At 44.5% G+C, this 26,463-nt stretch overlaps 1 protein-coding gene across 1 annotated transcript in view; it reads left to right on the top strand.

The window, feature by feature from the left end:
• The first annotated feature begins 7,089 nt into the window (after positions 1-7,089).
• The window catches only part of NEDD9 (neural precursor cell expressed, developmentally down-regulated 9), a 64,802-nt gene continuing 45,428 nt past the window's right edge, over positions 7,090-26,463 (top strand). The window contains exon 1 of the mRNA XM_044454835.1: positions 7,090-7,281. Within this exon, the coding sequence (XP_044310770.1) occupies positions 7,270-7,281 (12 nt within the window). The 5' untranslated portion in view covers positions 7,090-7,269. The remainder of the gene's footprint in view (positions 7,282-26,463) is intronic.

Consider the following 26,463-nt stretch of genomic DNA (forward strand, 5'->3'; position numbering starts at 1 on the left):
TGGAAGAGGACAAAGATGCCATAAAAAGAGCTTGAAAACTTCTGGGAGGGATCATGAGAGCACAATAAATGCCTCTTGAAGAGAAGTCTTTATTCCCAGGAACATACATATAGCGTTGCACAGCAGTGACATAAATAACTGGAAAATCTCAGATCCCCTGGCCAGAGAATAGGAGCCATTTCATTGCATGGACCTTGAAAGACTATTGTCAGTATGCTTGAATTAAAAAGCCTAAAAAGCAGATCTGGCGGTACCAATCTACCACCCCCATTTCATGTAGCCTTTTCTTTACAGTTTTATTGCCTAGCTAAGTCAGAGAGACTTAATTTTCCGAAAGGGACCTGTAACTTAATATCAGGCTGTAAAACCATTAACATCTACAAAGTCGTTAAGAAATTTTTAGTTGTTGTATTAACCACAAATATGCCCTTTATGGAGTTTGTTTTACTTTGTCATTAATGTGTAAAGATCATAGTTTCTCATTCTCCGATGTCCCTTTCAAGCCGTTTCCAGTTTCTGATATTTTTAAAGTCTTGGGAAACATTGTGAATCCTGTAAAAGTGATTGCATTAAGCTGGAGTCTTTTATCCCAGAGGAAAGCAAAAATAATTTCAAAGACAACCTCAAGAGTAGTGTGATACTTTAAATATGGCTGGGCTTGACAAGTTGATCTCTAAATGTGCTGTGCTCCCAAGCTTAAACCATTCTATGTGATATTTAGGTGAGTTATATCTAACTAATGCTTTTACAAATACATTTATGTCAACAAGAGCCTTCTAGGAACACACTGCCAATATTATTTATTTGCAATTCTTTTCATCCATTTTTTCTTAACAACAAACTCGCATGGTCCAGAAACTCAAACAGATCAGAGAATCACTAGCAAAGAATTAGCATCCAAGTGAGAAAGTGTCCACTTAGGAATTGCCAAAAAGACAAACGAGGACATGCATTTGCATATAATTTCCATATGCTAGTGTGTGTGTGTGTGTGTGTGTGTGTGTGTGTCGATGCAAATTTGGAAATAGTTATGTTTATTGAAAATGTAAAGCAATGTCCAGGGGACTATTATTTATTTAATTTATTTAAAACTTTTATATGCCATCCCTTCTGTTGCAGAAGAAAGCAGCAATGAGCCTTGTGTTACTTTAAAGATGGACATTTTTATTCTAGGACGAGCTTCTGTGACATTGTGCAGCTCATCAGCCCCACCAGGGCAGCATTCACAGAAGCTTATGGCCAGAAAGTACATCTCACTGGGGTGTGGAAGCCGTGACCAGGTGACCAGCGCTTCAGCCTGTTCAGTCTGCCGTCCAGGTGGGAATGGATAACTTTACGGTCCCTGTACTAACGGTGCTTTGTCCTTCAACAGACTTGGACTAGACAGCCTTTCAAAGAGAGGATGGCCCCCCGAGCAAGCATGGCATGGAGGATGTCCCAGAAGACAGGATGGGCAACAATCCTGTGCCTCCTTTGTTACTGATACTGCCAGTGGCTTTTCCTTAATGCCAGCAAGGTGCGTCTCACTGCCCCACAGACCTGTGTGTGTGCAAACTATGGGAGAACCAGAGGAAACCTTAGCAAGCAAATGCATTTACCTGTTTCATTTCAGCTGGAAATGAAAAGATAGGCAGCAATCCTAACCACCTGATCCACTGGCTGGACGGATTGCGATGGGATAGACGTGCCCCTTCCTCAGTGCTGCAGAGTCCACTAGAAAAGCGAAAATGCACCAGTATGGCCCCCACAGTAACAGCTGTCAGTGGTGGGCGCTGAAACTGGGTGTTCAAAGGGCAGGTCAGAGGTGGCTTTGGAACTGCTGGATTGAATGTTTGTTTTCCTGAGAAAGCCAAGGATCAGGCCCGTTACCTTACGCTTTGTGGAATAAACCCACCCATCCTTGCTTGGGGTGACCTGCCAATCTTTGGATGTGGCAGTTTGTCCGCCACTTCACCCTTGCCAGCCAGCCTGGAGTCAGCCCCACTGTGCCCAGCAAGACCACAGAGTGGGACTGCTTCTTGTAGCAGTTAAGAAGCTAGACCCCTGTCCTCCATAGCTCCCCATGGCTATGGGGCAGAACTGCAGCACCACCTTCTTCAAACAGCCTCCTAGGAATGAGCCGAGCCCCAGCAGGACAGGCTGCGCTGCACCATCACAGATATTGTTTTTGCAAACTGCCTTGGAGGGGTGGGCTCATTACATAAATTAGTTAATAAAAATGCAGGTACCTCCTTCAGGGCCATCAAAGGTCCAGCTGCATCTGCTGTGAAATGGAATCCTCATAGAAGAACCTGGTAACAGAATGCAGCCTACTGTTCAGTTTTAGACCACTGGAAGCCATCCGAGTGCATCTGTGACTTAAAAATGCTGGTGCAGGTCCAAGTTGGTCAGAATAAGAGAAACAAATGTGGAACTCTCACCAGCAGAATGCTCGGAGACTCAGGCGGGGAGTTGTATTTTTTTTAAATTTGTCCAACTCATCTTGTCTGGCTGGAGTTCCTCCCAGTCAAGATAGAGAATGTCTGGCCAGAAATCATCTAAACCTAATAAAAGAGGCCCACTTCTAAAGTAGGGCAACAGCACTGCACATTTGATTCATCTCTGCCTTGGCCCCAAGTGAACTTAGATGGCTTTTTTTTAAAACTAGGTTATCCTTTTAAAAATGTCAGCCATCAGAGAGCAATGTAAATTTGTGCTGAGTTTTGCAGACAGTTAGATGTCATTTGTTTTCTCATCTGCTCATTGACAAAATCAATTTTTGTTTGTTTGTTACAGAATTTCATCCTGTTTGCATGCATCTGTATTAACACTAATTTAATTATAAATAAATAGTTAGTAACCCATTCAGAGAGCCTTTTTTGGCTAGTGGGTGGGATAGAAATCTAATAAATAAATAAATTGCAATCGGACTAATGCAGGCTTGCAGAAATTCACACTTGTGCTAATGCGAATTAGCACAAATCACATTTCCGTGTAATCCGGTCTGCTGAGGAATCTCCAGGTCGGATTCATGGAAACCAAAACTCATTTGAGTCCATTGAGGATTTCTTTGACATCCCTACCATGAAACATCTACATTTTAAGCCAAGTAGTCCGCCAGCGCTGAATCAATATCCAAATAAAGAGCTTTTCCCATGCAAGCAGAACCATTGACTTTTTGATTAAGAAGAGAGTGAACAAAGTGTTATGGGAACATCACACGTGTGGGGAGGGTGGGACCCCCCACTTAAGTATTGAGGCGTTAGGAGAGGGTCTAAGCTTCTTAGGGAACAATCCAGTGCCTCCTAGAAAGCATCTGAGGGCCCTCTCCTCCCCCTGCGGCCAGCATGGAGCGAACTGTCTCAGCTGCTCTCCAAGGTCAGGAACGTGACTTTGGAAAAGGAGAAAGGGGCATGTTCTTGTGGATGGCAAGGGAGGTGACTGTGGGAGGGGAGGACTGGATACAAACTAACCCAAGCCTCTCCAGCATCCTTCCCTCTCCCTCCAGGAGGTCCTGCTAGACGGACAAAAAGGGGCAGAAAGGCAAAAATTACCACTACCCTTCTTCCTGCTCTGCACAGGGGTGACTAAAGGCCTTTGAGTTCAAAGGCTTACAGGCATTGCATTAGGATGGAGCCATTACACAGGAAGGTACTTTATATCCCAGGAGATTATTTGTCAAACTAGATGCTGGGGCCAAACTGGGACCTTTGGCATGCAAAATATCTGCTACGGCCCCACCTTTTGTAGCATAAATAGATACTCAAGGAGAGCAATTAAGTCTTCAAGGGACTGGATTACAGACATCTGCTTCATTTGTTGCAAGATTCCCACAAATAATTTGTAGAAGATGAAGAATATCCATCCTATACCTGTCTCTATCTATTAGGTTTATATCCTACCTTTTTCTTTTCTAAAAAACTCAGAGGGAGTTATGCTATTCTCTTCCTGCTGCTCTCAGTCTTATTCCCAAAACAACAGCCCTGTGAGGTAGGTAGGGCTGAGAGGCCGTGACTGGCCCAAGGTCGCACAGTTGGCTCCGCAGCCGACTGGGGACTAGAACCCAGCTCGCCTGAGTCCCAGACCCGCACTCTTAACCACTGCACCACGCTGGCTCTCAGTTGGTACACACAGTTGCTGCATGTACCCATGGCGAGGAGCTGCAGTGCATGCAGCAAAAAATACCGTGGGTGCAGTCAAGAGGTATTACTAGGGAATTTATGGCCCACTCCACATGAAACGGTATCAGAGCAGGGTGTAATGAACTAAAATACTATATGCCAATAATAAAAGGAGAAACAGCAATAAAACTGTGGCTGTGATTTCATCATTCATCAGGCAGTGCTTGCCCAAAAAGATGTGTTCAGCAACTGGCAAACCCAAAGTAATGTAGGCACGTGCCCTTTCTCAGCTGGAAAGGAATTTGACAGGATGGGAGCCATCGCACCAAAGGTCCTGCTCTAAGCAGATCTCCGACCTATGTGAGACCACCAGGAGTGCCCCTGTGGACAACTCAGTGACAAGGAGAAAGGCGTGCCTCAGAAATCCAGGTTCCATGATCTTCTGGGCTCGTGGAAGAGTACAAGCCCTTCAAAGAGCTTCCAAAGGGTCTTACAGGAACAAAAAGATTTAGAGGATGGCTCCATCACACTGCTTAACATACTTCAATTCCAGTCCTTACAGGAGTCATTCTTGAACTGTGCAGTGAAGTAGCACTTTGTGCTGCCATGAAAGAGCTGCCCTACCGTGAAATGAATCCATTCTCCTACTGAGAAACAAATCCATTCAATTGATGGATGAGAGCTCGGGGTTCTGGTGAGGCCGGAGCATCTCATCTACAAAGGATGTAGGTGCCCACTGCTTCTGTCTCTGCACCATTTCCTGGTTTGGTTATTTACTTGCCGCCTTCTGATCAACTAGTTGGGTGGGCGCTGGGCAGTTCTTGCATGGAGTAATTCCTGGCACAGAGGCATAAAGTAACGACTCACCTTCTTGCCAGGAGCTGCTAAGTCTGGGACTGGGAGGACTCCAGCTCCCTTTTTTGTGGAGAACCACCAGGGCTACATTTAGCTGGATCTCCCTAGAAGTAAAGAATCCCCAAGCACTGGAGGGAGGCCACTCACCCAGGCCTGCTATGGGCTCTCTCCAACAAGAAGGAATATCAAGGCAGGAATTTCAGCTGGGCAGCAGCACCCTTTCATGCCCAGATCCCTGCTCCAGTGCTTTGCAAGTTCTTTGGATTGTGTCTGGGGCTGGGCTTAGCAGATTGGAGGCTTCCCTCCAGCTTTCCAAGAGTATCTTGTTCTTTGTGTACCTCTTCCAATGAAGGCACATTGTTGGAATTGTGCTTCTTGCAAAAAATGGAATGGGCTTCTTCGAGGCATGTTAGGTCATCAACCTCTGAGTGGTGTTTTCCACATATTTTAGACTTCAGTTCCCTTCAGCTCTGGCCAACATGGCTGGTCATCAGGTAAGCTGGGAGGTATAGTGCAAAATATCTGGAGGGCATCAGGTCCTATAGCTACCTCCCATTTGTTTCAGAGCTGAATTGCCCTTGGTTATCACAAGTTTAGGAAATAATGCAACATGAACGGGCAACACCGGAGGCTTGAGGTGGCTGCATTGCTCCCCCAAACTTTCTGGGGACCCCCACCTGGTCACAGCTGGAATGGGTTGCAGCATCACTGGAATTATCCAGCTCCAACAGCAGCCCACTGAACATTGCTTTTCTGTTGCAAAACAAGTCTCCCACGGGCCGTGTTGCCCAGCAGAACCGCTATGGCACAGCAGTTTTAATTCAACATGGCATGTGGGCAGGGTGTGCAAATGGTCTTGGGATGGGCAACAAGTAGCCCTCAAGCTTTACAGGAACCTTGTTAAGCATACACAGACAAGCCTAACTATATTCAACAGTGATATTTCTTGTTTCCAAGGGAATGACTTGTTTGAACCTATTTAATAAAAGATTGTTTAAAAAACTGAGTCAGATTTTTGAACTTCCCCCCTCCTCCTCATCCTCTTCTTCTTCTGTTTTATTTAATGGCAGGGAAAGGCCAAACATGGACCTATGATCACCACCTACTGAAAATCACAAAAACCCACAACTACACGTAATTAAAACAGCATGTGTAGAACAATGGTTAGGGTGCAGGACTAAGACTCAGGAGATCTGAGATCAGGAGTCTCTGCTCAGCTATGAAAGTACTGGCTGACTTAGGGCAGTCACTGACCCTCAGTCTAACCTACTCCATAGGGTTGTTGTTAGGATAAAATGGAGAGTAGTACAGTATGTGAGCCACCTTTGACTCCTTGCAAGAACAAAAAAAGAGGCAAGGTATAAATAGATGCACCAAGAATTCCCACAAGAGGATACACTTTAACAAAGCTCCGTAACTTTCAAGAATCACACTTCTAAGATCCTTACAAGCAGGAACAAACGCCAAAGAAAAGTCTGCAGTACCCAGGCTCTGGAATTCGGCATTCTGCATCAGGCAATATCCGAGAAGCTCATCTACAGCTTCACACGCTCCATAAACTTCACAAAGAGCTGCAGGGATCTGCTGGTTGGTATCCCTCCTTCTGTCACTATCACGGGTACGGGTCAGTGACAAGAGCGATCCTATGTATTCCGAGCGAGAGATGAGCTTGCACGGATTCCCAGAGGCAGGATGGCTCCTCTCGAAGGCCACGATAAAGCCTTCCAAGGGGATGGGGGCTTAGTGGACGGCGACTTGGAAGGCCAAAGCGCAGCCCTAACAAGAACAAGCGACGGCTGAAGCTGCAAACAGACAGCAAGAGTCCTGTTCCAAAGGTCCTGCTGCCGCAACGACCAAGAGGGAAAGGCTAAGTAACAAATCCGGTTCCAGGTCACCAAAAGGTAGGGCTTTTGCAGGGCCTTGCACCCGTTTAGAGGAGCTGATTTCAAGAAAGGCCCTTTGAATGCACGCTTTCACTCCGCGCGGTCGCAAATGTTAAGTACTCATTCCTAAGGGGCGGGGGGGGACGGTAGGACATCGCCGCCCCGCGCGTAAGGCCATGCAGCCAATAGCTGGACGCTATGCAAATGAGTCCAACAATGCGCTCAGAGCTGCTGCGAGCGGCGTAGCGCCGCCGCGGCTGCAGGAATTACGCTTCGGAAGGCTCGCTGTGCGCTGTCGCGCAGCTCGTCGGGTTGCTTTTATTTTCGGTTGAGGCGGCGATCAAATGGAGTGTAAAGCCCGCGAGGTCTCGATGCCGTCGAAGTAATTTCTCAGAGGCAGGAAAAGAGGAGCCCTCCCCGAGCCTGCCAGAATGAAGTACAAGGTAAGAAAAATGTTTGGGTGGGAAAAACGTGGGTTGGCGGAGCGAAAGAAGTGCTTGCCTTCCTCCCTGTCTCCTCGCCCGTCTGTTTGTGGTTGGGAATGCGCGCGGGGTGGCGAAGGAGTTTTATCTAGTTTCGGCTGCAGTCCAAGCCACACTCCTGTATTCAGTGGGGCTCCACTTTGCAGCGGGGGGTTACGGAGGTGCTTCACGTCCTCCTTCAAGCTAAAGGGAAGTGTCAGAGGACTTTTCCAGACATCTCCCTGCGGGTAAAGGACCCAAAGACGTTTCTGAACAACCAGAAGAACGGCCTGAAGGCCGAGATTCAGTTTTAGTGTCTTACATTCAGGCTTCGGTAGTTGATTTTTAATTCTACGCGTCCCAGCGCTCGTGGGGATGGCAAATGGGTGTTCCGTTGCTACTGTTCGGAGGCTTGCTGGCGGGGGGTGTCTTTATTTTACCCGAAGCTGGCATGAGATGTTGCCGGTACAGCTGCATCCACCTTCAGCCTTCGTGGCCGTACACGTTAATCTCCCTCCAGCCACTTGTGGAGTCGCCCGATTCCGTTTGATGACTTCGGAGTAAGGTTGCTTCTTTAGACTGCCGTCTCAGACAGAGGAAGCACATAAGGTTCCGTGCCGCAGTGTAAACACTTACCTGCGAGCAAGTCCGATTGAACTCTGAAGGATTTAGACGTGCCCAGGACAGCTGTTCGAGTTTGCGATTGTGGTTGTGATTTCCAAGTGGCATGCATTTTATTCCGCACTTATTACAACTCTTATTCCTCCTCCCGCAACCTTTTAAATTAAGAAATATGGTAAAATTACGATGAATATGCTAAGAAACCCCTCCCCTCCGTTTATTCTATCATCAGATGGATCCATAAGAATGTACAGCTCAGAAAAGGAGGTTGTCTTCAGGAATGCATAAAAATCCTATCCAACTTGCCCTCCCTAGCCTGGCACCATCCAGATGTGTTTTGACTACACACAACCCACATTCGCAGCCCACATAGCTAATGTTGGCTGTGCTGATGGGCATTGTAGTCCAACATACTTGGTGACGCCAGGTTGGGAAGGCTGGCCTACACTGAATATGGAAAGTGAGTACCACTAGTGGAATGAGACCAAAGCATTGTTTCAGTGCACCTCTTGCGCCCCCAGCAAGACAGGCTTTTCCTGCTTTAAAAGTCTGCCAGATAGAAATCCTTTGGGATGTCAGGGGGAAGTTTACTTGTTGACTTGAATGGAGCTAAGATTTCCCCCAGTTTACATGCAAATAGCTTGAAATTATCAGAGAATATTTTCTCCTACTTCCTTTTAGCATGGCTTTAATAAGATATATAATACTTTCCTTCTTTTAAATAGGCCAGTCTTAAAGTTCCTGTGTGCTGTAGTGAATAGAGGGGACTCCCTAGGGGGACCTGGCTGCAGAACGCTCCTACCTGATCACTAAGCATGCTAGATGTCTTGTGGATGCTCACCTAGTAGTTTTCCAGACTCAGAGGGTAGGTTGGACTCGCATTCCAGCCTGACTCACAGAGAAAAAGATTGAGAGGAGAATTTGTACGCTGCTTGAAAAGGCTTGAAAGGGAAAAAGGTAGTCTAAAAATATAATAGATAGATAGGAAGGAAGGAAGGAAGGAAAAGGATTATCTTCCTCATGCTACCCAGGACTCATTGGAGGTTACAGATTTAATATAGATTATAATGGTAGAGCTATACTTGGGCAAGGAGCCCACACTTGTGTTTAATATGTGATTCACACTGCAGAGCTGTTGCCTGCAGATAAAAAATTGTGCAGCCTCTGGCTTGCACACTTCAGTCTGAGTGATCTCTTACATCACGTGTGGTTATTTTCCTTTTTCTGAGTAAAATTTGATTTGCCAAATTTTGTTCCAGCTGCGTCAGCCCATGCTTAGGCTAGTCAACTGAGAAGTAGATTTCATTGAGTTCAGTGGGGCATACTGTATACATTTAACTGGAACTGGGCCCAACTGAACAGAGTAGGACTTAAGTATGCATAGCAGAGGCTCGGCCCCTGTGAAAGTGGAAAAACTGAATATTTGTAGCCCAGCACCCCTCAAACTCACCAACTTATTTATTTATTATTTATTACAGGCATTTATATCCCATCCTATTGCCAAGCGCTCAGGATGGCTTACAAAATATAAAAGTACAATATAAAACATCAATTATTAAAATAATATAGAACACATCAAAACTTAAGAAAAGGAGCGGGGAGGGGGGAAGAAAGTGCAACTGTGTAGAGAAAAATCTTAAAACATCTAAAAGCATCGGTTGTTAAAATAATGGTCGAATAAAAAGGTCTTTACCTGGCACCGGAAAGAGTATAATGTCAGCGCCAGGTGGCCCTCTCTGGGGAGCATATTCCATAGTCTGGGCGCCACTGCAGAGAAGGCCCTCCTCCAGGTAGACACCCTCCGTACTTCCTTCAGAGAGAGTTCCCAGAGCAAGGACTTCCCCACCGATCTTAAGGGGCGTGAGGGCTTGTAGGGAAGGAGGCGATTCTTCAGGTATTCTGGACCTAAGCCGCTTAGGGTTTTATAGGTCAAAACCAGCACCTTGAATTGGGCCTGGACTTCAATTGGGAGCCAGTGAAGCTGATAGAGGGCTGGGGTTATATGAGAATAACGACCAGTCCACGTCAGCAACCTGGCAGCTCTATTTTGTACCAATGCCTCCTCTTTACAGCAAAGAAATACCAGAGAGGTTTCCCTTTCTCGATGGATGAGGCAGGAGTGCTTTGGAGCCCCCCGCTCCCCTTTCCCTCTCTCTGTGGAGATGCTTTGGAGGCCCCTCCCCTCCCCTTTCACTTCCTCTCTCTATGGTGATGACAATTTTCTGCAGTATTTTAAAAAAAATAAGCTTTATGGCAGTTCATTTCTAAGTATGGATTGTTTGTTACTCAGGAACTGCCCGTACTTGTAGCGACCACAACTTCTGTACTCATTCTCCTCCTGTTTGGAGTTTGAAATTGAAATTTGCAGGTCTCATGATATTCTGCATCTGAATATATTTATGATTTGGCACTTTGGAGTCAGCCATAATTCTGTGTTGATCGAAATATGGGTACAGGAGTAACCCCTGTAGCATCAGATTAGAACATAAATCTATTGAAATCTTGTTTTGTTGGGCTCAAAAAAGGAAAGTTTATTCTCCTGCCAAGAGAAAGGAAACCTGTCAAGATCAATATAAAACCAAAAATGTTTTTGAAAAACTATTTCCTTGCAAGTGAAGTTGGTACCACTTTATAATATTGTGAGTTGATTGAACCGCAAATGATCTTTTTATTACATGTTTGAACAACGTGTCATTCAGTGCTAGCCCAGCCTATGATTATAGCATCTGGTAGCACAGCAACAAATAGAGTAAGAAATGATAATAATGATAATTCATGCCTAAAGATACACATGTTCTCAACTGTAATAGTATATGTGCACCTTGGTGGAGCTTTCAGAAGCCTGCACGCTCTACGGGAATTCAGATCCAGAAATCAATAATAATGACCCCAAGCTAAGATTACGTACAAGCTGTAATAAATGATCTTGAAAGATAACTAAAAATATCCATAGAGTTGGGGTAATGTTCACATCAGCTTTCTCTGAAAGCTCCCTGAGAGTGCTGACTCCAGGATAAGGGATAATTTCAGCCAATATGCCTTCAGAAGGAGTCTCATTCTTTGGAACTAGTCCAAGGGGTGGTGCTAGAACCTGGCTTCCTTGGGCGGCTGGCAGAGTCCGCTGCTAATTCCTGCCCATTTCCCCCCATTTGGCATTCCAGGCAGATCCAAATGGTTGATCTTGCCAGCATTTTAAGTTCCCACCATTCCTTTAACCTGACCTGGGAAATTTTAAAGGGTAGCTACTCCCAGTTGCCTTGTTCTACTTGGAGTACAACTGATGCCAGAGCCAAATATCTCTGTGAAGCTCTACTGCCAAAGAAGGGGTTTTGCTAGATGGTCCCACAAGCTCCCAGATGGAGAGCTAAGCTGCTGGCCACTTCTCCTTCCCACTGTTATCACTATGAACTTGGAGAGGACAGATAAGTGTTCCATAGTAAGAATTCTGCTGAGATGAGTCAGGTCCTATACCTTCTTTCGCCAAGCTGGTGCCCTCCAGATGTACTGGACTTTGCCTCCTCTCAGCCCCAGCCAGCATAGCCAAAGACCAAAGATTCTGGGGATTGCTTTTCATAGTATCTGAAGGATGCCATTTGGATAAGGCTGTTTTCACCTTTAGCTGAAACAATTTCGGAAGGACCATAAGTCAGCCTTCTCCATACTGGTGCCATCCAGATGTGTTAGACTGTACCTCTCTAGTTGCCAGCCATTGGCCATGCTGGCTGGTAATTGTGGGAGCTGCAGTTCAACACATCTGAAGAGTACCATGTTGGAGGTGGCTGTCATCAATGATGACTTTGTTCTGAGAATAAACAGGACTACTTATATTTTGGCCTTCAATCGATGTTGGAATAATGTATTGGCCATTCTTTATGTTTGCAAATAATCTTTCCCATCTCTCCACTTCTCTGATAGCAAAGCGGAGTGGGAGAGCATGAGGAGGGCTGGCAATCTCTGGCATACTGCTCTTTGATGACTCTCACTAATTCAACCAAGATGGGTGTGCTGATCTCTAATTTCTTCCTGAGTCTTGAAGGCATTCTGGGTGCCTGTGAATTGCAGCACAAAGTTAGAGATGGCAAGTCCAGACTCTTGACCCAGAGTTGTGCTTTGGAATCATTTGAATTGTCTGTAAAACAGACTGCAAGATCAGCAGACTGATCTTCCATTGCATCATGGAGGTTCCAATGTGCTTGCAAGAGCACTGCATACAATCACATGAAGGAAGGCAGACGTTCACTAGAATGGGGAAGAAGCAGTCACCAAGGCAATACTGGCAAGCGTATGTTTGGATCCTTGAGAGCTTGCACAGTTTTTGTGTTACATCCTGATCTGGTGTCATTGATGATGCCTGAGTTGGTTGGAGCAAAAAGAGTTCCTCATTACTGAGAGTTTTTTTAATTTCAGGGAGGAGAAGGCTACCAGTGATTACTAGTCATGATTGCTGTATGTGTCCTCCAGCATCTGAGGCAGTATGCTTCTTCATACTGGTTACTGGGGAACATGAGCAGGAGGGTGCTTCTGTGCTCATGCCCTGGTTCTGGGCTTTCTGTGTGCAGCCGATTGGTCACCTCATCAATAGAAGGTTGACTAGATCTGCCTTTGGTCTGATCTGGCAAAGTCCTTAATTTGTTAGATGTGTGATGTTCCACACTTTGTGTGAACAGGCATTGCAAAGGCATAGGATGGCTTCCTTCCTTCCTTGGTAAATTGATCAACTGGTGGAGAATGGTTCCTACGGTTTCAGGTGCTATACTGGAACCTTCCCTAGGTAAGCACCTCTTGCGCAAATTGGGCTCCTTACTTACAAAGGATCGTTACAATGTTTTTGCTGCACAGCCACAAAGAACAGAATGTAAGGAGAGAGATAGTTTGCTCTTCCTCCTGCCCTTCTCCAAAAGCAGCTGGGTGCTAGGTAAACACTCTCAGGAATGAATGCCAGGGCAAAGTGTGAATGCCAGGAATGAATGCCTGGCTTCATCCTCCCAGTCAACTCCAAACTCTAATTAAATGTTGACTGCTCTGTGATATTTTGATTTAATGCAGTAAAAGTGTTTTTTATAAGTGGTGCATCATCATCAGGCTAGTCATAGGAAGAACTTTGCTTTCAGATTTGTCACTGCTGCATCTTGTGCACTGGGACAGTGAGCAAACTTACTTGGAAGAAGCAAATACTGCTGAAATCATCATGGCTTCTAGACATGTTTAGAATAAGGATGTTAACTTGAGAGAGGGCGCCTCAGCCTAAATGGTCCATGCATCCAAACAAATCCATCATCAGTTTCAGTAAAATTTAAATAGAATATATTTCAAACAATGGAAATATTGGCACACTCCTTTGGCTTAAGTGTGCTTGGATAGTATCCCAAGCTAGCTTAAACTGAATGGCAGCCTTCCATCATTAAACTAAACTAAAAGAGAATAGACATATCCAGGATTGTTCTATAAGGCTGCAGTTCTGACTGCACAAGGATCTGGGAATAAGTTCCACTGGGCAGAGCATCATTCTTGCAGATGAGAGCTGGGTTTGGTTGTAAGGTTGCAAACACATGTACAGTGACTTAGAAGTAAGTCCACCATGGAGTATGCATTTCCCTCCAGTGAATGTACAGAGAGCTGGGCGAATGTACAGAGAGTGGCAAAGTGAAATAAGTGACCAAATGCCCATTGACCTTAATAGCTTCCAAATTTCAGGAGCCCATTCAATTCAGAAAACATGTACTTAGAAATGCATATATTCTGAACAGTAGTGTTGAGGCCCATGTACCTCTCAAATCCGTTTGCCATTGATTTCATCTAGGTACAGGGCAGCCTGCCTTGATCGCAAAATAATCCTTTTGTGGTTAGAAAGCACCTTGACATTTCTGGTCATCCTCCTTCCCCCACTGCCAACAGCAACAATCCTATTTCACACGGAGTCTCCTTCAAAACACTGAAAGCATATACGATGAATTACTTCTGTCAGCAAAAACCTTCCATGCTCTGTAATGCTCTTTCTCCATATTTAGTTAGAATTGAATCTTTTGGTTCAGGAGTTCATTATGTAATTCTAGAACGGAGCAGCCTAGACAAAGGGAAAAAGAAAGAAGCATAAAGAGCAGATTTCTTAGCTTCCACTAAACTTTCCTGACAGGCTTGTGTGCTTGCATATCCTAGTAAGACTGAAGTATTTATTTAAGCTGTTTACCCATGGCTAACATTCTTAAGCTGAAGTCTACCAATCACTTGCTCTGGAGTTGCCTTCAATGGCACTAGTCTAAAGTTAACTGCGGTCCACTTTACCTAGTTCTCAAAATTCATGCAACTTGAAGAGTTGCTTGTAGAACATTTCTTAAAAGCAAATCAACCAGTCAACCTGAAAAAGTGCATTATATATTTTAGTTTCTATCATTTTGTTTGTTTGCACAACAAAATCTCTCCTCCGTGTGTTCTAATCAATATAGTATTGGTTTGGATGTCCAAGTCCTAACGCTGGCTCAGCCATGAAGCTCAGTAAGTTGACCTGGATCAAGTCATTTTCCCTCAAGGTTGCTTCTCCAGGCTTAGACTCATCTTTAATGTGAAGTCAAATGGGGCTTTCATGTAAGGCTTTTCTTAATAGATGCACACTGCTGTGGTTGACACTGCAACTGGGTAGCTGCAATATCACATTCCTTCACCTGATTCACATAAAGTGTTCTTTACATGTGTGTTAGCAGAGATCTGGGTGCCTGTAAGCCTTATGGCTGTTGCAGGAAGATGGTAGAAGCTTTCTCTGTCTGGCACATGCAGAGGAAGCTTCTCCAGGAAGTGCACATCCTTGTGCGCCCCATTCTGATTGGCTGTGCAGGTAAGAACCACAACACACATGGCAAGGCAGAAAGGCAGAGCCAGCAGATTGTTTGCGAGCCTTGAACGGGGGCTGCAGGATGTGGCTTCTCTAGCTCAGGCATAGCAAAATTCATTGCTGCAAGGAGAGTCTGCTGAGGCAGTTTTGCAGTTGGGAGCAGCGATACTCTGGTCTTCTGCTCTGTTCTACAAGTGAGGTCATTTCCAAGGTTGCTTACCCCATAGAAGCTTCACTTTCAGCTGGAAAGTTCCCCCAAGTCTCTCCCATGGAAATAACTAGAGAGGGAAAGGTTTTTTCCGGGGGTCCAGTTGCATTTGTCTCTTCTGTTGCAATGAAAATGACCAAACTTCTCAGTGCCTTTGAAAGACTTAATGAGCTTAAGGCATCAAGCAAAACCTCCCTGACTGGGTGCTTTTGGGATGTTTTGGTCTTCAGCCCCTAGCATGGGCATTGGCCAGAAATGCTGGGAATTGTTGTCCTGAGGTTAGGCTGGCATAAGCTCTCATGTCTACAGTCCATTTGAAGAGCAACTCAAAAGGCAAGAGGTACTGGTGTGGTCTTGCAAGCCCTTTCCTTGTGTTTTCTCCATACCAAAGTCTGACGTGTACAGACACTGGCATAGACATTTTTCTTCCCCTATAATTTTTCTTATGGGAGTGACTTGTGGGAGCGATCCCAAGATGGAAAATTGTAACTTGGGAGGTGGCCGTAAGCCCCATGTTCCAGCAGCAGCTACCAGAATAGGAAGTAGCCAGAAGTGTCTGGCCAGGGAGGTGAAGATCCTTGTGCATGAACAGTCTGCACATGAGGAGAGACTCGTGGGATGGGGAGAGATGTTTTGGGTGTGCCCCCCATCCCTGACCAGAGCTGTCTCTCACTTCAAGCGAAACAACCACAAGGCCGCTTTCCCAGAGAGATCATGTTTCTTTTGGGTGCTTGGCACAACTGAACAGCAGCTCTCGTGCCTTCCAAAGATTGGCATGGCTCAGTGGGGCGCAGGCCGGGCCGTGGATAACCACAGGCAAGTAACCTCACTTGCAGAAATGCCATGGGGGACGGAGACCCAAGGGGTGTGCCTCACCTTATGACAACAATGGCAGACACAAAGTCTGATTGTTCACATGGAATTGCTAATAACAGCTAGTAATTTCTTGTTGTTGGGTTGGATCCAGAGTAAATCCCTAGAATAAATCCATGGAGAGCAATGGCACTTAAGGTAGTTATGACTGACTTGTCCAATTGATTTCACTTACTCTGCTCTGGGCATGACTAAATGTGGATGCAGCCCCTGGTTGGTTGGTCGGTTGGTTGGTTAGCTGTTTTCAAAAATTACTACTTTACATCTTGCATTTGGAAAGTAGGTCAGTGAGTACTTTCTGCTCATGCTTATGCCAGAGAGTGAGCACACACAGATCAGTGTATGTCTGAAGGTGTTTGCAGATAATGAAAGTAGGTTCTTGAAATGATTGTCAAGCTTTGCGGGCTTTTCCTTTCCCCTTTCCAAGGACCTTGAAGGGGCAGCCCTGCAATGGTAATTCACACCCCCATACTGCCAATCTGCATCCCATTCTTTGCCAGTGACTTAGGAACGGGCCTTAAGGGTGAAGCCGGAAAAAGGCTTGTGTGTGCAGAGGTCTTTCCAACTAATGACTTTACAGCCAACTGCATAACTGCTGTGCTCTTTATCAAGAGCCGGATATTCATTTACACCAGAAGGTCTGAAACTTAACCTACTGAACCAGCCTATGGCAAAGGTGAGGGTGGGGAGAGAAGTTGTTTTCAAGCTTCCCTGAATTTGACATATAAAACTGGCTCGTCTCCTAGTGCCATTTGCTGCCATGAGTCATGGCAGGTCAAGCAGAGGGAAGGAGGAAGCAACAGGGCATAATGTGCCTGTAGTTTGTTCCAAGCCAAACAGAACAATAAGAGGATGTTCTGCCATCAAGAATAAGTAGTCCATTACCAGCTGGTATCTATGCTATGTGTTAGGACAGGGGTGAAGAACTTGTAGTCCATCAGTTTTGGAGGGCCACAACTTCCATTACTCTTGAAATTGGACTTGCTGACAGGGGTCTGAAGTCCAACCAGATCTGGAAAGTAGCATGCTTCTTACTCCTGCTTTAGAGTGACCAGGTACAAAAGCAGACATGTCTTCTGTATCTCTGAATAGTTAAGTAGAACAAGAGTGAGCAGAAGGTAGTTCTCCAAATGTTTAGGCCTTCACTCCCAGAAGCCCCTGCCAGCATGGCCATGGACAGGAGATCTGGGAGATGAAGTCTGAACCATGTAGAATTCAACTCTCTATCCATCTGTGGCATGGATGAGGTATTTCTGACAGGTGCTGCTTGTCACATGGAGGTTGAAAAGTGTCTTTTTTTCTCTGGAGCCATTAAAGGTAGAGGAGTGTTGTTTTTGCCTCATCTTCTGGCCCAGTGGAAACACCGTTGCAAGATGTGGTATATGGTAGGGACTCGAGAAGAATTCAAAGAGGGTTCTTTCCTTCCATGACATCTGTCGGATTATTCCAATATAGAAAAATGTTAGCAATATGGATGCTCATAGCTCAGTCTTCCCCACTTGGTCCCTTCCAAATGTGTTGGATGTACTCTCAAAATCCCCCAGCCTTGTAGTCCAACTCCTCTGCAGGGTATTGGGTTGGGAAGGGCTGTCATAGATCAAGAAGCATTCAGTGTTGACTTGTATGAGATGGCTCCTAGTTGAGCTGGCTCATCAGAACCATATGATGTGGCAGGAATTTGGAATTTTTGTTCACTGAGATTTATGAAAGCAAGCCATTCTCCTCGGCTATGCTTTGGAATGTGGCAAGATGCTATGGAAGGTTTCTGAAGGTTTGCATTGTGCAGTTAACATTTAACCTGCTCAAAGATAAGAAAGGGAGGTGGCTAGTTGTAAAACTGTGCCATGATAAGTCTGATTTTCGTTTTTGTCCATGTAGCCTGGCATTGTCTGTGATGAGTCACAGCACCCTTCGATTTCTTATGGAGAGATCCTGCCCCACCCAGCCACCTGGGATCCCTTCAACAGGACATTCCAGGGAGGAATCGTAGGACTCTCTGTAGGCAAAAAGTGGACCTCTGTCACTCTAAGACAGCATTCCCAATCCGATGCCCTCCATATGTTTTCAACTTCAGCGTCACCCCAGCCAGCATGGCCAACCTTCAGGAATCTTAGGAGTTGCCCGTTATTGCAAAACATCTGGAGGACATCCGTCGAGGGTACTCCACTCTGATCTATGCCCCTGCAGCGAACAGACCCTGTTTTCATCGGCCCACTTTAAAAAACAAATCCAGATTTGCTTTCTTGAGACAGTTTGCATTTGCAGGGTGCCCATGCATCGCTTTATCCTTGGATTTTCCATAGATAAATATGGGTGATTAACCTTGTCCATGAAGCCGCTGATAGTTGCACGTGCCTTCACAGGTATGTGCGCATGGGCCTTGCATGCAGATCTGCTTTCAAGTTTAAGGGGCTCTCTGGCACCCATGGTTCGCTACCAGATTATGAGTGAGAAGCAAACCTTACTACGAATGTAGTGGGTAGGTCACAGTATGTGAGGTGTGGGTTATTACCACAGAAAGAATGAGGTATTGATTATCTATTTTTAGATAATTTGTAGGGAAGGCAAGAAACTCAGCAAATTGGTTTGTAATGCCTGCTGTTTGGACTTGCTGCCTGGCCTTAAATATGACGTCTACATGCCAAGGCAAACAAAAACAGTGTCGCTGGGAAAATAGCTGTATTTCTGACCATAAGTGCTTGCAAAAAGCTGTCCGTAACCAGGGTAATGAAAGAGCTGAAACATTTTGCCCTGTGGAAAAGGAAAAGGAATGGCATGTACTCTGTTGACCAAAACCCCAGAGTTGTGCTTTTTCCTAACATTCCGGACGTCAGCCTCTGATTGTCAAGCTACAAAGTTTGTGAAATAGTATCAGTAAAATAATAATAATTGTAAATACAATAGTAGTGGTAGCTGTAGTAATGCACCATGGTAGCCATTTTGGCAAGAAGGAAAACATTCTGGATCCATATTTGTGTAATATTTTTATTTAGTCAATTCAGTTTTCACAAACAAGTGGAAGCTTTTGCAATTTGAAGGTCTCCTTACCAGGGAAAATGTTACAAAAAGCAAGATACCTCTGTGTGTGTCTGTGTGTGTGTGTGAGAGAGAAGGGTGGTCCGGGTATAGATGATGGAAAGGCTGATTTAATGTTATTTATTCATTATTAGATTTATATCCCACATTTCTTCTTTCTTAAAGAACTGAAAGTGACTTACATCATTCTCTTCCTGTTGCTCTCAATCTTATCCTCACAACAGCACGCCTGTGAAGTAGGCAGGACTGAGAGTCTGTGACTGGCCCAAAGTCACTCAGATGGCTCCATGGCCGAGCAGGGACTAGAACCCAGATCATCTGAGTCCCAGTCTCAATCTCTAAAACAGTCCTGTTGAAGTCATGAAGTGCTCACGGTCTGCGTCTTAAGATGAAATGTGGCAGGAGGGCGTTGCAGAAGTGTACTTAAACTCTGCCAGGTGATGCATAGATTTCAGGTTGCGGCTGGGATGGACCCTAGGATTAAAGTCAGGAGCCCTTTTCCATTCAAGGGCCTAATTCCAATCTAGGAAAGATCTCAGGTCTGCATTCTGTCTGTGGATGGAGACAAAGGCAAAGTGGGCAAAGCCAAAAGCAGATTAGCCAGAGCTAAATGTGATTCATGAATCCACTATCTAGGCAGCCTTTAAAAAACTTTTCTGTGTTTTGTAACATTTGACCAACAAATAGTAATGGAGATCTTGAAGGATTGCAAATGTGGCCTAGTGAAGGTATTACATGAATTTGGGATTTTGCGATGATGATGATGTTGATATGATATATCCTGATCTGGGAAAGTATGGGAAATAACAGCCTTTACCTTACTCTTGTCATGGGATCTTTTAAAGGGTGCATCGTGTGCATTGGCTCAAGGACAGGACAGATTAATGAAGCAATCAGTCACTTTTTGTATTCTGCAGAAAGTTTTGAATGTTCTGCTTCTTCTTTGACAGCCTTGATGATCTGAATGCAAGAGGAATTTGGAGACAGTTTTAGCATGAGTGAGCAGTACTTATGCAAACTAAAGTGATTCTGAGAGGCATTTTAAATTAGAATTACAGGGCATTCTGCTTGTACTGGATGCTCTGGAGAACATGAAAACAGTTTGGCGAGGCAGGAGCTCGGGTTGCATGAAGATACAGTCACATGGGGGACCTGAATGCATTTGGGCTCCCTTGTACTGTTAGGTGAGTAGTTTTGTTTGTGACCTGCTCTTTTGTTGTTTTTACCCTGAACTGACTTACTTTGGAGTAGACACATATAAGTTTGTGCTGTCTGAATGGAATATTATACTGTTTGAAGTGAACAGTAGTCAGTCTTACGGGTCTTGTAAAATATTCATAGATTTCCTGTTTTGTACTTTCAGCAGGGATGCAATGGAAACATCCTTTTCCAGTGGCAATTCTGTTTCATTTTTACTTTTTGATTACTTCTCCGATACTGAAGAGCCAAGAAAGCAGCTATCCATTAGCCTCCCAGCAAAGCAAACATGTGAGGCACGAGAGATGTGATTAACTCCAGTGAGCCCGTGTACCCTGCGTTGACAGGGTGAGAATGGGAGCTGTCACTCTAAAAATGATCTTGGTATAAATTGGGTTTCTGAGGTGAGAAGCGGCTTCTACCATGACCAACCACAGCCTTCCTCATCCTGGTACACTCCAAAGCTGTTGGGCCACAGCTCCCATAATGCTCAACCAGCATAGATGGGCTAGCTGTGGTTGATGTGAGTTGGTGTACCCCAGCACACACGCATACCCCATTGGAGGCAGCCAGGTTGGACACACGTCCCCACTGGAGGCAGCCAGGACTTTCTGCATAATCCAAGCCTTCTAAACCCACCTGGTCATGTGATGAGTGCCAATCATTACTCTTCTCAGAACTGTGCTGAAAATGGGTGTGCAAGAATTACAGTGGTGGGAGCCATATGTTAACTGTGTTCTCAAGGCACTGGGAAGCACGCCATCAGACCTTCCTGGTGACATTGTCGATATGAGCAAACCGCTGGCCTGCGTGTGGCAGCACAACCTGTTCCAGGGCACGGCCTTTCCAGACCTTAAGGGCAAAGGAGACATTACAGTTAAATATGTATGAAGTTACAGCTTCTTCGGCATTCTTACTGTTAAGCCCCTGGTTTGGATTTGCACTGGGGTGGAGAGGGTAGAAACATGGATTGGGAATGCCGTGGGCAAGGGCAAGTGCAAATCCTTAATACAAATGTCCAAGTGTGAATAGTGTATGCCTCTACACCTAGGACTTCCACTGACGTGGATTTGGGTTGTGCACAGGTGGCTCAGGGCGAGACAGAAGGGATGGCAGAGGGAAAAAGTGTAAATTTTTGTCTGCACTGCACAAAAGCCTGACAATAACAACAGCAACAAAAGATCAGGTCTGGTACCCACAAAGAGTGATTCCCCTGCTACCGTCACAGGTCTGCACTTTTCCATCTATTTCAAAAGCAGTATATAAACTGATTATAAACTATTATCACCTTGATTTATTCTGTATATTTGGAGGGGCTTTTTTAGTTGCATGTGTGTTTGTAGTACAGGTTGTGATGTATCAAGTGAGAAACTCTGAGATGGCGCATCGCATGCTGTGCCGTTGCTGCTGACCACAAAGGCAAATTTGTGCATGCTAGGCCAAGATTTGAAGTCCGTTATCTTGTGACAATATTTGAAAGAAATTTGTAGAACTCAAAGCTGTTTCCTTTCCGTCCCTCAGTTTCGAACACCCGTAGAAATTTAGGTGTTAAAGGTTTGTTCTGCCTCGGTTATAAAACTGGATGTCTCTTACAAATGCGAGGAACCGAGTTGCTAAAGTTTTAGTTGAGGAACATGGTTTGTGTGGGATGATGAAAATAGTCTCCCTTTTTAGTCCCTAGGGGAAGATGCCAACCCCTGCTGTTTGAAGTTTATGTTTTACACCCATTCATCCGTTCATTCATTCAGCCAGGCTGGATTAGTATGCTCCCCAAAGAAGTAGCAAACTAAGAATGGATTTAGCCTACGTGAATGTAGTCAGCATATTAAGAGGCCTGTTTTAAGATGTGCCCCTTTGACTGGGAAGTTGAATTTCAGCAGGGAAACTCTGTGACACATACAGAAACAATAGCCTTTGAGGAATGCTTAAAAATCGTGGGAATAAAGTCTTGCCTCCCAATGAGAGCAATCTAGTTTACTTAAAAAGGAGAAAATGACAACAATGACCACCATGGAGAATTAAGGAACAAAACACTTAATCCATAAATCCAAACAAACTATGTATACAGAAAAATTCTGACATTGTCAGTTGTAATACTAGGGACTGAGTTGTGCTTTCATTGTTTCCCTTATAAAATCTGTTGCCTGAGTAGTCACATTTTGGCAGAGTATTCTCCATGCTGAAGGAATATTGTTCAGCATCCCCACTCTAGGTGGGAGTGTCACATTTAAGTGATCAAACTGCACGATTTGCCCTTCTCACTAGGGAGGGAAAAAGCTATAAAATGAGCTTTTCCGTTCCCATTTTTCCACTCTTTTAAGTTTGTTTCAACCTGAACATTGAGGATTTCTTAAATAGGCATGCAGAGAAATGTTGTGCATTTTTGTGCACATTTCTCCCAATGCATGCGTTTGAGTATGCACATTTTCCTAATTGGATTTTTGCAAGTAATTTCTTTAATGCATCTCTAATGTTATTTTCACTGATAAATACATTTTTGTGTGCAAATATAAATATTCGCATAGCATTTTTAAACTGGAGGAATCAATTGTGAATATTGGAGAAGTAGAAATTTCAATGGATAACAGTTTCAGTGTGCATATTGGTGAAAAATGAAAATGAAAAGTGAAAAATATAGTTGCATAAAAATGTGAACCAAATTAGTTGTGAACCGAATTAGTTTCTTTCCTATCCCTGTGTTTCACAGACATAATGGAGCTGAGAACTGGAATCTCTTCCTATCAGATAAAAGCTTTCTCTGCAGCATTGCTCACCACAGTGCTGGATGAAATGCTGTACAAGTTAATGGGCAGGATAAAGTTATGTCTCAGCCCCTTTCCATCTGAGTCACATTTCAAGCAATCTCATTGTCTCAATTTCAGCTCAGATATATTGTATTTCCATTCTTCAATATATGATGACATTTGATATGCTCTTTTACACTAATGGCTCATCATACGTACAATATGTTCTTTCTCTGCATAAGCAGACCCTTTTGAAAAAATGTACTGATTGAGGTCACAAATAGAGTTGGCCGCAGCAAATACAAACATATCATTCATTTAAAACACTTGTACCCTGATCTTCCACCGTAAGATCTTCAAATATTGTCAGATAAAATCCACATAAATTAAAACAAAATCCATAAGATAACAAAGGATATCATGTTACAACTTGCCAAAAGTTTAAATAAACAATATGCCTGACAGCTAGAACTTAGTGACAAATTAGTGCCTCTGGTAGCACAAAATTTGGTGTTACCACAACAAAGGTCCTCTCAGGGCCCCAGTATGTGACCTCAATGAATCAGTCTAGAAAATGGTTCTTTGAATATTGTGATATTGTGGGAAAAATTTTTCTTCGCTTCTCTCTCTAATCGGTTGCCTCCAACGTATATCATGCTCAATTTTTTTTTAGCAGATTGCTCATTTGGAAAAATACTTTTTGAGTGTAGATGGTTTCAATAGCAACAACCCATCTTGGTGTTTTATATTACTTGTCTCTTCCCCACATATGTTTTTTTTAGTGCCAAACATCCAGTCTCCTTTCTCCAGGAACTTTGCTGCTGGCTTGAGGGAGTGAAATTAGGTTTTCCACAACACCCTTCTCTTTCTTTTGGGTAGCGGCATTTAAATCATAGTGAGATCATAGTTTGCTGGGTCCCTTCTTCTGTTGCCTTTTCTGGATTTGTTTTCTTTTGTCCACTGTATGAAATGCACACAGACGATGGTAGGGTTTTCAAAGAAGTCCCGTTTTGCTTTCAGATTATTGAAAAGGTCTAGAAAAGAGGTGTGGGGAAGTAGCTTAATATCTGAGGATGCAATGCTGTGAGTCTGTAGTTTCTAAAGCTTCGATCAGGCAGAACTGTGGGGTTTGCATCTTTACCAGAATGTGTAAAGCCACATCACTGCAGCTAATGTTCCACTGGAAAACCCCACGAGGTTCTGGAAATGTGATCAGAGAGCTTGGATGCCTCTCCCTTTTGCTATAACCACTTCATCTAAGAGTTGCACTTACATGTGTTGTTCCCAGATCATGCTGGCTGTGTGCCTCTGAGGGCTTATTTCTACTACATCACAACAAGGGTATGTGGAATCAGTTGCCTGGAAGACCTTGCACATTCCTCCAGTCCACAGTGGTGTCTCCTCCACGCAAGGCCGTTTTGACACACTAACATACCTAAAACAGAGCACAGAGTTCCGAAAACAAAAGGAAGGAGCAGATGGCTCCAACTGCCTATGATATCACAGGTAGAGTCTAGGGCCACTGTTTTTACCATGGCCTTGTTTTTCTCACGCCGTAACACGTGGACGTTTTCTTAGACATCTGGGATCTCTTAACCCATTCAGGAATGGGTGTGGTAAGTGTGATGTATTGGTTCTGAAAGAAGTGTGAGAAAACAAGAAACAAGCAAACAAAACAAAACAAAAACCCTCCTCCACCCTGAAATCTGTTTTGAGTTTTCAAACATTTGTTCACAGGCATTTTAAATGAATTTTAATTCTGTAAGCAAATGGACAAGCCAAAATTCCAGCCCTTGCTCAGACTAGCATCACTAAAAATGTGGTATTAATTAATTAGCATTCTTCAGAACCATGACCCTTGATGAGAATTCACATGATTCTGGCTCCTGACTCCTTGCTGAGCAGATCAGAGGAAGCTGCCCCAGCTGATCTAGGGCCTCTGGGGTGCAGGCATCGAAGCTGCCAGGGAACAAGCATCCAGAGTTGGGCAGCAGGGTTGTAGTGGAAGAGGAGATGAAGGCAGAGGCAAAGGGGTGAGGGGCCTGGGCTAGCCCAGCAAGGGTCCCTTCCAGGAGGCCACATGCTCCTGAGAGTTACAGCTGAAGGGGACGTGTCCTGAGGGCTGAACTGAAAGGAGGTGGCCTGCTTACTAGCAGCAGCTGTGGGGGTGGAGAGAGTCATTCTAGCCCCTGACTCCTAGCCGAGCCGATCAGAGGAAGCTGCTCCAGCTGGTCCAGGGACTCTGGATATAAGCAGCCAAGCTCCCATGGAGCCAGTGAACAGAAAGAGCAAATGGGAATTTGGTGGCAGAGTTTGGTGGGGGAGGTCCTAAGAACCTTCTCCTTCTCCTTCTCCTTGATTTCTTCCTTACAACACACTCCCATTTACTGATAGAACTGTTGTTAATCTTTTGTGAAGACAGGAGAGCGCACTGGTTGTTGCCACAGGCCCAACAAAGCTAGCAGAAAGCATGGACTGAGGAGGCACACCAGTGGTGGTGACCTGAAACATCTGTGACGTCTTGGTTTCCCTGTCTGAGGGCAACTTGGCCTACTTGTGCAACAAGTGCAAGCTCATAGTCCTATTAAAAGAAAAGGTGAGGGTGCTAGAGCAGCAAGTGTCCACCTCAAGGTAATACAAGATGGAAAAAAACTTAGGCAGAGTGGTGGAAGTGCAACAGCTAAGAGTAGCACAGAAGCTAGAAGTGCAACAGCAAGAGAAGGCAGAAGAAGAGAATCCCAAGGGAAGGGAAAATGAGAAGGAAACTTCCTGGAAAAGGGTGAGGCTGAAGGTCGGCCAAGTAGTAGCAATGATACCAAAGCTTGCAATGTGGGAGCACATTATAAAGCAGTCAGTCTGCAAACACCTTGAAAACAATGCAGTTACTAGAAGCCAACATTGATTCTTTGAGAACAAATCTGCTAGAATTAATCTGATTTCCTGTTTTGTTTGGGTAACCACCCTGATGGATGGTGGGAATGCTGTGGACATAATCTATCTTGACTTTGTCAAAGCTTTTGACAAAATGCCGTGTGATGTCCTTCTTAGCAAACTAGCAAAAAGTGGGCTAGATAGAACAATGATCAGGTTGATCTACAGTTGGCTACAGAATCAGACTCAAAGAGTGCTCATCAATGGCACCTTCTCATACTAGGGAGAGGTAACAAGTGGGGTACCACAGGGTTTGGTCTGTGCTTTTCAACATTTTTTGAATGACCTGGATGAGGAAGTACAGGGAACAATGATCCAATTTGCAGATAACACAAAACGGGGTGGAAAGCTAATACCCTGGAAGATGGAAAGGAGATTCAAGGTGATCTTGATAGGTTGGAACACTGGGCCTAAAAGAGCAGAATAAAATTCAACAGGGGCAAGTGCTGAGTTCTACAACTAGGAAAAAGAAACCAAATGCATCGCTATAGGATGAGGAATAGCTGGGTCAACAACACTGTAGGTGAGAAGGATCTTGGAATTGTTGTAGCTCACAGGCTGAATATGAGTCAACAATGTGATGTGGCTGCAAAAAGGACAAATGGTATCTTAGGGTACATTAATAGAAGTACCACTTCCAAATCCCATGAAATACTAGTTTCCCTTTACTCAGCACTGTTAGGCCTTATCTGGAGTACAAAGGATGTGTCCACCAGGAGAGTGCAGAA

Source organism: Varanus komodoensis, unplaced genomic scaffold, assembly GCF_004798865.1.
Source record: "Varanus komodoensis strain SLA01 unplaced genomic scaffold, ASM479886v1 scaffold8, whole genome shotgun sequence".
In the NCBI taxonomy this organism is placed as follows: Eukaryota; Metazoa; Chordata; class Lepidosauria; order Squamata; family Varanidae; genus Varanus; species Varanus komodoensis.